The sequence below is a fragment of the Abramis brama genome (assembly GCF_963993115.1).
Source record: "Abramis brama genome assembly, chromosome: 4".
Lineage (NCBI taxonomy): Eukaryota > Metazoa > Chordata > Actinopteri > Cypriniformes > Leuciscidae > Abramis > Abramis brama.
In genome coordinates this window covers 7,870,644-7,885,667 of record NC_139966.1, presented here as the reverse complement: position 1 = coordinate 7,885,667, position 15,024 = coordinate 7,870,644, and the positions used below count along the sequence as shown (strand labels likewise).

Sequence of the window (15,024 nt, the reverse complement as noted above, 5' to 3'; positions counted from 1 at the left end):
TGAGAGATACCTTAATCAGTGGCTGAAACCTGCGAGTGGCATAGCTTTGCTGCTGACCACATCGATCACATTGACCACATCGACCACATCGATCACATCGATTTCACCTCAGCAGCTTTTAGAACCTTATTCACCAGTTGACTTTTCTTAATTATTATGAAGTAACTGTTTAATTTATTTTCATGTCTGACATCAGTGACATCAGTTTTTGCAGCTCTGCCAAGCTTTGTTGAAAGCACCAAAAGTGTCTTTTCTTTGAATGCTAGTAGAGAACCCAGGTTTACATAGCTGCGTCAGTGCAATCTAGAGAAATGTGTTTTAAATTATATTTAGGGTCCCTAGATTTTTTTGGAGACAAACTGCATTTGTAGTGCATGTATGTACTTTCTTACATATAGAAATTGATGATATTGATATATGGCGGTTGATGAAAAAATATGAAAATAATAAAATATATATGTACTTGAGAAAATAATATGAATAAGTTATTTTTTATTTATGAATAAATAATAAAAAATAATCAAATAAATCAATTTTATTTATAAAAAATGGTGCTAATTCTAAAATGGTATAGAAATTGAAATAAAATGTGGATTGTGTAGACTTGTTAAAAGTTCAAGCTGTTCAAATAAGGAAAACAAGGAATGAATTAGTAAGAAAACCATAGGCATGTAAAATGTATGTATGTTGTTTAAATAAATTGGCATATATAAATTAAACATATCGGTGACATATATGGTCATAACATACAATATTATATAAATAATAATCATATACATTGTATTAATATATGTCAATATACAATATACATGAAAATGTATATATGTTATAAACTTATAATCAACATATATCTAGAGATATGTATATATGTGATAGAAATATATCGTGTTATATTTAGCATATATGATGACGTCACTTGCGATATAGGGACATATGTGTCATATATTACATTTCCGTTTGGGCTCACATGCCAATGTGCATTGGCTCGTTCTGTAGGTACTCGAAGATGATAGGGCTTCCTGAAGTGATTATAACGTGGCCGACTGAAAGGGAACTGAAGGTGAGACGAGATCGGCTCATCAAACGCATCCAAAAACTGTTTCACTTCCAACACCACTAACATGGGCCTACTGTAGCCCATCATTACTGTTAAAATCACCCTAAATAGTTAATTAACTAGTGATACCAAGGATCAAATGAATATTTGATAAGAATATGTTTTTGAAAATTTAAGAAATATGTTTTATGTTTTATGAAAATGTTTTATACATGGCTGCTGAAACTCTGATGCTCTACCCCAAGGGTCGGCAACAGGCGGCCCGCGGGCCAAAACTGGCCCGCCAGCAATATTTTCTGGCCCGCCGGATTATTTTGGAAGTCGGATTATTTTTTTATTTTTTTTTATCAGCCTATTTTTATTTTACAATAATGGCTTACAAATAGGGCCCCGTGTATCATTCGTTCAATCGTTTTTTTCAAATTAAAACCCACGACTTTTTCCATTATTTATTTCCTGAACTAAAATGAAAAAAAAACGAATAACGACTCGTTTTTCGATTTTCTGATTGTGTGCTCAATCACAATCAGAAAGAAGATGAAGAGAGCAGGGCCGGGTTTCCCGATAACGATGTATCTTAGCTCTTAAGAGCGCTTTCTACGTGCAAAGTTACGAACGCTCGCAGCAATTCCACGAGCGTTTCCCAAAAATGCACTTAACATGAACGCGCGAGAACGCCCTCTACGTGCTACTTAAGAGTCGCTGTCCATTCGCGAAGTGCTGAAATATAACCTTATATGGAATCGTATTCTTAACGTTTAACCTAATAATTGTCATCTGTTGTGGATTAGCAATCAAGACAAGTATATATAAAGCACCTACAGGCGGAGGCACTGATAAAATTGCTGAAAAAAACAACAAAAAAACCACGAAAAGATACCTTTCAAAAAGATGAAATTAATGTCCTTTTAGAGGAGTTAGAGCGAAACAAATATGTAATTTTTAACAGATTTAAAGGATTTCTTTTATATATTTATTTATTCATTCATTTAATTTTGATTAAAATTATTAGATTAAATTATTTCTATTTTTTTTCTGACCTTATTTACCCTTTAATTATTTAATTTATACATTAATTTAACCAACAACAAAAAAGAGTAATAAAGTGTACAATAAAGTACAATCAAAACCTTATATTATAATCACATACATTTGAATAAAGTTAAAGGTGTAATCTGCCGGTTGTCCTGCAGGTGTCCTCATAAATCTGTCTTCTTACGATGCACTTGGGGATGTACGATTACTCCAGAGCACTCGTAGATCTACGAAGATTTTCAAGTGCTACTTAAGCTACGATGCTTTTGGGAAACAGACCGTAATATTAAGATCAGTCGTACGATCGTTTTTACGATCAACTTAGGCTTACGATGCTTTTGGGAAACGCAGCCCTGATATCCACATCACCTAGCACATCTTTGTCTCTGCCACCCCAGGATGCTATAGCACGACCAGCGCCGTTGCTTGGAGGGCGCCAGCGCCTCTGCCTCTCAGCGCCTCTGCCTCGCGAGTGGATGATAGCCCTGAAGACGCCTAGCAATGGTATACCTTTAGTGGTAGCTAACCTTTAGTTAAGTTATACCTTAAGCTTAAGAGTCATCGTAGCGCGCTAAGAGAAAACGTTATTGGGAAACGCAGCCCAGGTATGATGCCTATGACGCGTAATGGAGATTCCAAAGCGCTCTTCTTTGGTCAGAACCATGGAGAGCGATCGGGGATAGGTCCGTCCTATGCACCGAAACTTTTTACAATGCAACAGAATATTTAAAGAGCATCAAGCATTTAAAATCGATATTATGTATACGCACAGATAATATAACAGTATATTAGTCAGTCAAGTTTATTGTCAGACTGTAAGCGAATGAGGCATGATTGCAATTCACACCTTTATTAAAATGGCTGTAATCTGTTACCACAATAGTACTTGATCTGTTTAAAATATTGAAACAATGTTGAAATTTCAACTAAACTAAGGATCAACGTGATTTCAATGGAATTTCAATCGTTTTTAAATGTTAATTTTAAATGTAATGCCATAATTTAAATAGCCTGCTTTATCTAGAGCCAGTTGCAATAGAACATTTGAAATCTCGTATAAAACACTGAACACACCACACTAAAACAAATTAATTTTATATTAGCCTTTTTATTTAATTATTTGTACTCTTTATTTACACTTCAATGTCCTCCCGGTCTGGCGCATAGCGCAGCCACTTTTGCACAGCCTGTGGGTGACGGCGGCTGTCCCCATTAGAGCATCTAAAACAGAAAATAAAATCACAATGCAAAAAATTAGCATTTAAGTTAAACAGAACACATATTTAAACACTGGGAACAAATTCAATAGGCTAAATAACTGGATACTTATAACTAAGTAAATAGTAAATGTATTGATTAGAGTTACCAGACAAAAGATTTTTCCGGTCGACTAATTGCACATTTATATTAATATCTGCTTACATACTGGGTGCATGCAGGAATATAGCATACGCCCGAGCACATGCGTAAATCTCACCGCAAATCTCAGGCAAAAACAGGCTAATAATAATAAATAGGCTATGTCTTTAAAATTAACGAGGCATTTTAATTGTTTCTATATGAAGTATGTGGGGCTAAGCCCCCCCTTGACGCCAGGCCTGGTTGTCAGGCGCTGACAGTGCGCGCGCGCTTCCCCGCGCTCAGAAAAGGTGCATGTCAGAACAGAACACCAATTAAATGTTTTCCTCAAAAGCAGACCTTGGAGAAGATCATCAAAAATCGTGATATCGCATAAGCACTAGTATAAAACGACTGTTATCATTTCTGAAAACAAACACAATTGAGTTACAAAACTGTATCGCAAGCATATCGCAGCCCTGCTCGAGGATTTATTAATATTTTGTATGTATTACGACGAGATGGTCTAATCGGCATTTCGTGGCGGTGCTGTGTTAATAGATTTCACGACACTAGCAATGTACAGATATGTATTTTGAGCTATCACAAAAATAGACTGGACTCGGAGGTTTTGCGAACTTAACTAGAAGAGAACCACAAAGTACGTTTGGCAGATTTTGACACATGGTAAAACAAAAATCTATTTCAGTGACCAGCACTGTGTCGGTTAGCCTACTACACTAACCATCATGTTAACGATCAGCCTAACAGTATTTGATTAGGTACAATTCATTCATATCGAACATTATAAGCAAGCTTACCTGTATGCTTGTGCCAAGGGTCCAGAAATTGAGCTGTGTCCGGTGCAGTAGGCTACGTTGGTGTTGATCTCTTGGTCAACCAAAAATCGATAGATTTTCAATCACATTTCCCGGTCAACTATATATCGATGCATTTTCAATCATATTTCCCGGTCAAAATATGTCGATGACTTTTCAACAATGCGTCGTTTCCCGGTCAACTATAAATCAATGACTTTTCAACACATTCAGCGATCGCCCGGTAAACCAAATATCAATGCTTAATCAATCATAAAGATAACTATCAATGTTGTTCCAATATCGTGGGATATTTTGGGGATATTTAATTTTATTCTATCAATCAATAAATTCCACTAGAAACAAACTTTGTTGTATTATTTTATTTTAATACTGTGAAGCTGCTTTGATACAATCTGTATTGTGAAAAGCGCTATACAAATATACTTGATTTGATTTGATTTGATATTGTTGCCATCAATAACATCAGGTTTTCATCGATATGGTAATGGTGATTCAACATTTATTTTACATTGAAATTTCAATATCAACCATAATGATGATTCAGATGGAAAAACAATGTTTATTCAATGTTGGCTTGCTGTCTGGGGCTCTATTCGTTCTGGTGAAATCACAAAACAAAAATGCACACAAACATGTCCCTGCTTGATATACAACCACTGATGAACATAATCGGTTTTGATGAGGGGAAAAAAACCTATACGAGAAAAAAAAACTATACGAGTGTGGATTCGAACTCAGAACCTCTGACACGCTGGGCGAAAATTCTACCACTGGTCCAATAAAATACTTGTTGGACAAACAGGCGGATCTATATATTTATTCACACGAAAATTCTCGGCACTGACAAAACAGCCTTTATTAAGCTACATCTTATTAAACAACAAATGTAGCCTACTATTTAAATCGATTGCTGGACATCGTAATGTTATTGTACATATATCTGATTTAGCATTGTAGCAACCCCCACCCCACCCACTTTTTAAAACAAAGTTACGCCACTGTCCATAGGCCTGCTCCCGTGTAGCTGGCCCGCCATCTACTGGCTAAAAAAAATATTGGCCCGCGGCCAAAGTTACTTGCCGACCCCTGCTCTACCCCAACTCTAATGATCAACACAGTTTGTTTCTGCTGTACAGCAGATCTAGAAGAAAATAGTGTCACAGTCCAGCTTAAGTAAGTTCAGTAATGGTTCATTTTTGTTGTAAAAAAGTTATTAATCGATTTCATTATACTGCCGCTCTGGAGAAAACATTGATGTCATTGTCCAGCTCAGTTCAGTTCTCATATAATGGTGTCAATGCAGGCAGATCAATAATATTGTTGAATATAAGTGTCCCCAACTAATCAAGGAACCAGAACTCCATCAGGTGACAGAAACCAGGCTCAGGCGCTCAGTTCTCCTCTAGCCAACAAACAGTGCAAGATTATGATTCAGGCTGCATTACAATTCCCAATGAACTATGAAATGAACAGATATCCAACATATCTTGCTTATCCCCTTTTGTGTGTTTCACACTGCAGCAGTCACTGGAGAAAAGGGTATATGTTCTTAACGAAAAATGAGGTTGCGCCAGTTTGTGTAATGTGGCGTTGGTCCCAGGCATGGACGTGAGCAGAGCGAGCATGTTGTGTTGCTGCCTGTTGTTTTCACTGCAGTCGGCACTAAAGCAAGTTTAAACTAACCTCTTGTGGCAGCGAGTCGTTGTGCCTCGTCTACACACTGGCACTCTCTGGTCCTATATGGTGGAATGAGCTGTCATTATCCACCGGATCTGCTGAGACCATCAATGCATTTAAGAAACAGCTGAAGACACGTCAAGTCAAGTCATCCTCATTTATATAGCGCTTTTAACAATGTAGACAGTTTCAAAGCAGCTTTACAGAGATAAACACACTTCTTTTACAAACGCTTAACTAATTCACATCCATAAACTGTATTATATACATGATGATGTTTCTTATAAGTCACTTTGGATAAAAGTGTCTGCTAAATAAGTACATCTGTCTCTTACTGTACCTGTAATTTCTCAAACTATCTGATGCCATCTACTGCATACATGATCAGTTATGCGTGTCTTGACGTGTTCTCTCCCCAGAGTTTCTCTCACGCCTTTTGAAAAACTGGTTTGCCTTGTTTTCCCAGAGATGAGTTTCAGAGCTTTTTCTTGAGATGCCAGTTCAGAGGTGGTATAAGAAGCCTACAAATGTCCTAGTTTTTCATGGTAAGTAAATCGCACTTCATATGCTTCAATATTGACCTATTTAGATGTAACCCCCACACGGTATTCTTGTAATAATATAGTTCTTCAAACACTCTTGTTTATTTACATTTAATAAACTCTTGGTTTATTTACATGGTCCAATCTGAATGCAGAGTAAAACTTTAATCTAACAAATCTGCCTAGCAACTGTTGATCATTTGTGAACAGAAAATTGTGAAAAGTTGGTAACACTTTAGAATACTGTTTCTTTCTTACTGCATAACTAATAAGGAATTATTGAAGAACTAATAGGTAATTCTTCATTAACTACTTCTTCACTACTGTTAACTAAGGAAGATGTGTTAACTAATCAGTATGTAATATAATTGTATGATTGTGTTATGTATCAGTTAGTTACTCAATAACTAATGAATTCTGTCATACCTCCTGAAGAACTACTATTAATTATCTACTAATTCAGGTTCAAGAAAAATAACTAAGAAGTAACTAATGAACAGTCATACAAAACTACATTGAGTTGTGACCTTCCTTATTTACTAATGTTATTAATAGAAGTAGTATAATGAAAATACAATTTTAACAAATACATGTAAATGTTAAAGAGGTTTTTGCCTGTGTGGTTTTGTGAGTGTGTTCAACTTCAGAAAGGAACCCTGCACTCAAGTGCCTTGCCATAACTAACCTCAGATTAGTTTTTATATTTTATATAAAGTACTGTGTGTGTCTTTATTCCTCAGATTAGAATGCCATTGAGTAAATTCATGTATTTGAACAACTGAGGGAAACTGAAAATATAGGGAACCCATTAGTAATTAATAAAGAATTATCAAATAATTGTCCAGGAATTAGGCTACTTATAACCTGAAAGTCAAGTCAAGTCATCTTCATTTATATAGCGCTTTTAACAATGTAGATTGTTTCAAAGCAGCTTTACAGAGATAAACGTATAATTTAAGGTACGATTGTTTTGGCTTTATAGCGGTTCTTTAATAAAGTTATTTTCCAACTAAAGTTAGTTTTGATTGATTCGCTTCCGTTGCAACGATCATTTGTTATTAAATTAGGGGCCGCTAAGACGACACCATTCTCTCTACACAGACTTTAAATGCGAACCTGTGAGAGACGCTGATGGCGTTCACATGCGCATTAAGAATTGGTTCTATAGTTATGTGCATTTGAATATATGTGCGCAGGTTTGGAATTCCCTACAAACCAAGCCTAAACAAAGTACTGGCGTTTCCTTATAGTTTTGATTCAGAATTTTATTTTATTTTATCAATTCGGGGTAGATCCGCAAATTGAATTTTCCCGACGACGCCTTATCTGTAGAGTGGTAAAGGGATCCTCCATAGGGAGAGACTAGTTGGCACTTCAGCACTGCATTGTCATCGGGTCCAGGCGCAGGTCCTTCATCAGATCTGGATACGGCCTGGATCCTGCGGACTGCGGGAAGACCTCGGGATAAACAAAGACACTAAAATTAGCGTAGATGCCATTCTTCTTATGATGTAACGAGTACATCAGGATTTATGGGAAGTGTTCCCGGTTCCAGCTGACCTAATCTATGCAGCCTAACATTGAATTATAGAAGTCTATAATGTATTATGTGAATGCTAGGTCAAAGAGATGTGTCTTTAATCTGGCTTTGAACTGACAGAGTGTGTCTGCTTCCTGGACAATGTTTGGAAGATTGTTCCAAAGTTTTGGTGCTAAATAGGAAAAGGATCTACCGCCCGCAGTCGATTTTGAAACGGTATTCTAAAGTGAAAATATAGGGAACCCATCAGTAATTAATAAAGAACCACATTGTTATGAACTGCTCCGAGACACGAAGGTTGAGATCCAAATGCAGCTTTAATTAAGGGGCAATCCAGACACGTAATCCAATATACAGGCAATAGGTCAAAACACAGGTAGGCCGTCCAGACAAACAAACAAAAAAACAGGGGTCAGAGGCAAAAGAGTAATCCACGGAACAGGCAAGAAATCCAAAAACCAAGAGACATGAAACCAGGGAAAACGCTCGGAAATGCAGTGCAACAACATACAAAACTTTGCAGTGAGTGAAATAGTGAACATGGTATAAATAGGCTGAGACTAACAGGGTAATGAGACATGCAATCAGTGATGATGAGTCCGGGCAGTGAGTTATGGGAAATGTAGTTTGTGAGGGAGTGACAATTGTCTAGTGTGGAGTGCCCTCTGGTGGCTCTCAAGGGCACTCCAGCTGGTGACCGTTACACACATAATTCTGACTCAAATCAAACTTACTGTAAAAAAAAAAAATAACAACACTAATAACATAATCATCTAAACCTTTGTAAAATACACAACAATAACTCGTTTACATGATATCTTCCTTTATTTCAGATGAGAACATTTCTTAATACAGCATTTATTTTATTTTGTTTTAACATGTGCAATACTGCCTACATTTAAACTTGTTTAACAAACATTTTAAACTTAAAAGTTAAACCTTTAAAAGCAATTCAAGTGTAATCAGCCGGTCTCTGTTCTCCCGTTTCCACAGTAGTGGTGCTGGCTCTCTTGCGGGAGCTGGGCTCGTGTTCGTTAGAGAAACTGCTAACTTCAGACCACCGCCGAAAGATGCTGTGACTGACTCCACAACCTGCCCATAAACAAACAGTGCACAGCTCTAATAACAGATTTAAACATCTGATGTAAATACATTTAGTATCTTTAGAAATAAAATAATGGGATCAGGCGTTTCCATCACGCAAATGATTTCGCCAGGAGTGCACTGAAGCGTTCGTTTGGGTTCTTGGGGTGTCCCACATTGAATTTAAAGAAGTTAACTTGAAGATGAAGTTGCTGGAAGAAGACAGGAGAATGTTGTCTCAAAATTTCGTTATTTCAAATGTAGGTGCGTTGCGCGTGGTGAGCGCGCTCATAATCCGCCGGCGCGACCACAATATTGCCCAACATCAAATGGCAAACGTAATGCAAGCGGAACGAAACTGCTCGTTATTGTGTGGTTGACGGACCGTTTATCAGTTTGGACCAAAGCAGCGCGAGCCGATCGTGATCATGCGACACTGTTACTACACAGCACTAATAAGAGATCCAGTAAAGAAAGCATTTGAATTCACCACAGAAGTAATAACATCGCTGCGAGATCTAGTGAGAAACATTCACATTTCTCCGTTATTAACGGATCAAACAGCGCGTGGAAACCAGGAAGAAACATTGTGCCATGAATGAACTATCCAGTGTCTACAGATCAGCAACATTCACCATGGATTTACTGTAGCAACACTAACTGCAACCATGGAAGTTTAGCAAGAATAGTAGGCTATAATGCCTTCAAGTAACATTACGTCGGTTTTATTTTGACATTATGAATACAATTGCTGCCCTCAAATGTTAATCTGAACTAAAATAAACCTTTGTTTATAACTACTACAATATTACATTTAATTTTTTCCAAGGAGCTGTTTTGTTTTAAGAAGAGTCAATTATAGCTCCAGAATTGCTCAAAGTAAAAAAATATCATACTTTATGATGTTAGTTTTAATAAAAAAAAAGAAAAAGAAAATTAAATCAAGGAAATTTCTCTGGCATTTCTTTCTTTTTGCTGTATCGTAAACGTACCGAACCGAACCGTGACACAAGTGACTTTGAGGCTTGCAGACACAGTCTCTTGCTGAGAGCGCTCAGGAGAGCCGAGGTGATAACGGCCTTTGAAGAGAACTGGTTTGAGGGACGATGACAACAGGAGAGGGGGAAGGTTTTATGATGCCTAGAGCAAGTTCGATTAAGTCCATTCGTTACACCTGAATATTCTTTTCTGGATGGAAGATGGCGAGCCACCCAGTTTGATTTCGGTGTTCATTGACTGTTTCGTGCTGTCCAGTATTGTGGTAGGACCGTACATTAACTCAAAATCCATGGATTTCTCTTTACAGAACTTTGACTTGACATTGATTTAAGAAATTGCACTCCAAGCATTGGATCAAAAGAATCTAAACTCAGTGATCTGGATTTCATCGGACAGAACTGGTGAACTTAATTCATCAAACACCTACACACACACAGGGTTATTGTAATTGTTTATTTTGTTATTGCTGTATTTATTACATATTACATTTGTGAATGCTATCTCTTTTTGTTTTCAGTTTTATTAACTGCTTAACGTGATCCCAACGTCTTCTGGTTTCTGCTTTGAAGAAGGAAAAGTTTCCAACACTACCCACATTCAAGTGTTCATGAAAAAAAGATTGGATGAAGATAAAATAAAAAAGGTTTATTTTTATTATTTAAAGCAGAGGGTCTGCTCTTTCTTTTGATATATTGCATGTTCAGATATTCATACAACATGATTAAAAACCCTGGCGGTGGCTAGCAACTTTATTTTTTCTACATGCTGGCGGGGAAAGAGTTCTTTAAGGGTTACTCAACCCCTGGTCAGAGCCTGACTCCACCTACTGGCAATATTTGAAAAATGCTGGAAAAGTGGGCGGAGCCCAGCGGAGGGCGGGCGTGCACCTGAGACCCGTCTCTCTGTAGGCAAGGGCGTGGTGAGCTGGTGCCCTCTGACGTCACAGGGCACCACAACTTCCAATAGGAAAATTCAACTGCAATAGCCACCGTTCAACCTGAAGAGGGCAGCACTCAGGCATTTTACACCATATATTGTAGAATTAAAACACTTTATACCCAAATGTCAAAAAGCATTAATATGTATTAATAATGTCAGCATTAATAAAGCCCCAGTCTTACAGATCATTAACAAAAAAAAAGTTGTTTTAGGGTTTAGTTACCCTTTAATAAAACTAAAAGGCAATAATTTAATATTTTAAAAGTGATTATAGCTGTTAAACACAAAACAGATGACTTTGTGTATCTTCTTGTCCTGCAGAAGTGAATCAGTGAAGGATGATGGCGTCTGTTTCAGAACTGCTTCTGGAGGCTCTGGATGATCTAGACACAGAGGAACTGAAGAGGTTTAAATGGCGCTTAAAAGATTGTGAGGGCTTTACGAAGGCTGCTCTGGAAAAGGCAGACCGACCTGACACAGTGGATCTGATGAAGAAGCGTTTTAGACCAGAAGAAGCTGTGAAGATCATGGTGGAGATCCTGAGGAAGATGAACCAGAACAATGTGGCTGAACAGTTAGAGAACAAACACAAGCAAGGTAACAGGTTAAAACAGTGATTCAGCATAAAGGAAAAAAGGCCATTTCTATGGCGTTCAAGTGCATGAATAGCTGTTGGCACTCTTCCTTTGTAAAGTGGCACCGAAAGCCAATTCCACTGAATCTTTCTCCTTCAGACCACTGGCTTATCACCATCTGAACAAGCCAGACATAGAAGTTTCTTCGCCATAGAAAAGCTCTTCAGAAGCTGCTATTGTGAACGTGCCGCTCCGCTGCCATGTTCCCGCCGGGAAGACGTACAAGAAGCTTGTGAGGCGCCGTCGAAAGAGCTCACTGCAGACACTGATTATATATTGCTCACAAAAATATTTACATTTGAAAATGCCAGATGTTTTTAAAGGGAGGGTGTGACCACACTTGCAAAAATAATCTTGTTTTCCGTTTGAATTAAGATAATTTTTCTTATTTTCCATTTGAATTCAGTTTTTTCCCTTCCCCATTGGCAGATAATTTAGCTCAATTTAAGCAAAAAAATCTATTCTTGTGTCATTTTACACATCTAGTAAATGCTTCTTGGTTTAATTATTTTTAGATATTTGGACTGGAAACAAGACTAAAATACTGCGTAAGAAAAGCATAAATTGTTAAAATGTATACCTTATAAAAGTTAAAATGAAATGTGCTGTTTAAAAAATAAAAGCAAAACTAAGGAATATTTGTTTTTTAAATATAATTGAAATACAGTTAGAAAAAAATACAAATATATTTGTAATACTATTTTTCTATTATTAATCTCTCAGAGTAAATGTTTTCAATATAAATGAATAACTACTGGCTTTCAGCCTAAACTTTGCTTTGCTGATGTGTTTGTGTGGTTTAATGTCACTGTATTTTCATTCTGATCTCTTTCTCTCTCACACAGCTCAGGCTAAGGGCAGTTTTGAGGATCCTGCTCCTGTTGGAGCCAGTTCAATGGAGGGTAAATATTAATTTTTTAATGTGTTATTTTTATATAGTCTGAAATTAGTTATGCAAGTAATCATTTGAACTAAATGTTGTCTTTTCAAGTTAGGATACTTGCAATTCCTCTCATTTTCTCCATCTAATATCATCTAGAACATCGTATTAGAAATGTGTTAGGAATTGATTCAAGGATCATTTTTTCTTAAGATGATAATCACACTCTTCATGTCTGTTGATTTCCACAGTAACTTTCACCAACACTGTTCCCAAGACCAGGAACGACTTCCTACACTGTAAGTCACTAAGAAAACACTCAGAAAAACTCACTGAGTGTGTTCATGATAAAACATGATAGAAGAGGTTTTTTAAAGTTGATCATGTAAATGATGATTAATCTGTACTGGGAACCTGCTGATATATTGAACATGAAGAGATTCATAATTCATCATTCCTACTTGTGATGTGTTTTCTCTCCATCAGATTCTCATCAGCTCACTCTGGATCTGAACACAATGAATAAATGCCTCTGTCTGTCTGAGAGGAACAACATGATTACTGTCACTGACACAGTCCAGTCGTATCCTGATCATCCAGACAGATTTGATGAGTGGGAGCAGGTGTTGTGTAGAGAGAGTATGAGTGAAAAACGCTCTTACTGGGAGATTGAGTGGAGTGGACGTGTGTATATATCAGTGTCATATAAGAGCATTAGCAGGAAGGGCCGGGGTATTGAGTGTGTGTTTGGACGTAATGATCAGTCCTGGAGTTTGTACTGCTCTTCCTACAGTTACTCATTCAGACACAATAACATAGAGACTCCTCTCCCTGTAAAGCCCATAAGCAGTAGAGTAGGAGTGTATGTGGATCACAGTGCAGGAACTCTGTCCTTCTACAGCGTCTCTGACACAATGAGCCTCATACACACAGTCCAGACCACATTCACTCAACTGCTCTATCCGGGGTTTACTGTTTATAAAGGATCAGTGAAACTGTGTTAATGTATCAGAATAAGATTATTGAGTCTCTTCATTACATTATTACTACAGCTGAACAACTGTCACTGGAATAACATGTCAGAATTAATGTGTGTAATAAATCTTCATTTACACAAACATCCTTCTCATTATAAGAACATTATCTATTGAAACCAATCTGCAAGATGCAATAAATTGTACAAACACCTTCAAGAAAAAATGAGCACTTGCACAAAACTAACTTTCACATGCTAGGGAAAACATGTAAACAAATAAATCAAATCAAATTAAATAAACATTGTCAAGATTATGTTTAGTTTCAATGTGTTCTTGTTAATATGTCTGGTGAATGCATCAACAAATACTTGAGACATGCATTCACAACCTTGTAACTATTGTTTTATGTTGCATTAATTTTAAACACCTTTTACCTTATTTTAATTATTCTCAGGTAAGGTAAAGTAAGTCAAGTCTGTTCTAAACAATAAGAATTAAAATTTCCATACTTAAAATATTTAGATCACAGAAGACTTCTCTGTGGTTAGTTCAGCTCAATCTTTTGTAAAACAGAGACTTATGGCAGACAGGCTTCTTAATTTCGATTATATATATTTGTTTAATTAAATACAGGTTAACTAGTTTACATATAATGTATTACTATATAAAAATAAAACAAAACAGAACAAAATCGAAAAACAACAGTTTGCAAGCTTTGACTGCAGGAGGCACAACAGCAAAGGCATCTACCACCGGAGAGGCCGTCCAGGTGGATCAGCGTCTGCCTGGACATTCCTTTACAGTCCTTTTAAAAGTCCCTAAAACTTTTTGACATGTTCAGAAATCCCCTCCTGGAAACTCCCTCAGCATACATTCAGTCCTTTACAGACAATCGGTCAAATCTGAAGTCTTGAACTGTCATTAGTTCTGGAAAAGCCCTTAGGACCTTCGCATGTAAAGCTTTCCGTCTCTTTGTCCTTTTTCTACGGCTTTCATCCTCTGCTTTCTCCTGCGTCCAGTCTGCAACACATCATACGGTAATACTTGCATCTTTTTACAAGTATTTTACTTATTCAGTAAAATGCTTTCTAATACATGTCAAATTTCTCTCTACTCTACTTTTTTGCTTAACCCCCTGGGGTCGACAATCGTGCCGGCGCGATAGGCTCGCTTTTTTTCTCATCAATGTAAAAGAGACTCAAAATACTCTGTTGACTTTGATCTTACATACAAGTGCCATACATCAATCGATCCTGTTAAGTGTGTATTTTTTTTGTGTATACTCACAATAAAAACAAAGTGTTGTGCTTTTTGCCAAATAAAGAAAAATAAATATGATGCGAGTTCTGCTTTCTCTCTGTCAGTGTAGTCCATTCTGAAACGCGTACGAAAATGAACTGTAACTCAGCGAATACTCAGTCAAACAGGTATACAGACACACAGGCATGAAGCTTGAATTCTCTTCTTTTAAATTAAGTAA

General features: G+C 37.0%; 2 protein-coding genes across 4 annotated transcripts in view; both read left to right on the top strand.

Moving 5' to 3' along the window:
* Positions 1–15,024, top strand: part of LOC311081602 (protein NLRC3-like) — a 649,618-nt gene that overhangs the window by 552,306 nt on the left and 82,288 nt on the right. The window lies entirely within an intron of this gene.
* On the top strand, positions 6,448–14,860 carry LOC311081622 (tripartite motif-containing protein 16-like protein). 2 transcript variants are annotated; one of them, XM_084112202.1, is made up of 7 exons: positions 6,448–6,494; positions 10,421–10,514; positions 10,631–10,756; positions 11,374–11,649; positions 12,533–12,589; positions 12,819–12,866; positions 13,054–14,860. In XM_084112202.1, the coding sequence occupies exons 4-7, from the start codon at positions 11,391–11,393 to the stop codon at positions 13,569–13,571; spliced, it is 882 nt and encodes a 293-aa protein (XP_083968328.1). In that variant the 5' UTR covers positions 6,448–6,494; positions 10,421–10,514; positions 10,631–10,756; positions 11,374–11,390; the 3' UTR covers positions 13,572–14,860. The 2 variants fall into 2 exon arrangements, with proteins under 2 accessions (XP_083968328.1, XP_083968329.1); XM_084112203.1 differs by having other exon boundaries at positions 11,410–11,649; positions 13,054–13,856.

Coding starts and splice junctions, on each gene's coding strand:
- LOC311081622 (XM_084112202.1), top strand. CDS start 11,391: ATGATGGCGTCTGTTTCAGAACTGCTTCTGGAGGCTCTGGATGATCTA. Junction 11,650..12,532: donor AGAGAACAAACACAAGCAAG/GTAACAGGTTAA, acceptor TCTCTCACACAG/CTCAGGCTAAGGGCAGTTTT. Junction 12,590..12,818: donor TGGAGCCAGTTCAATGGAGG/GTAAATATTAAT, acceptor TGATTTCCACAG/TAACTTTCACCAACACTGTT.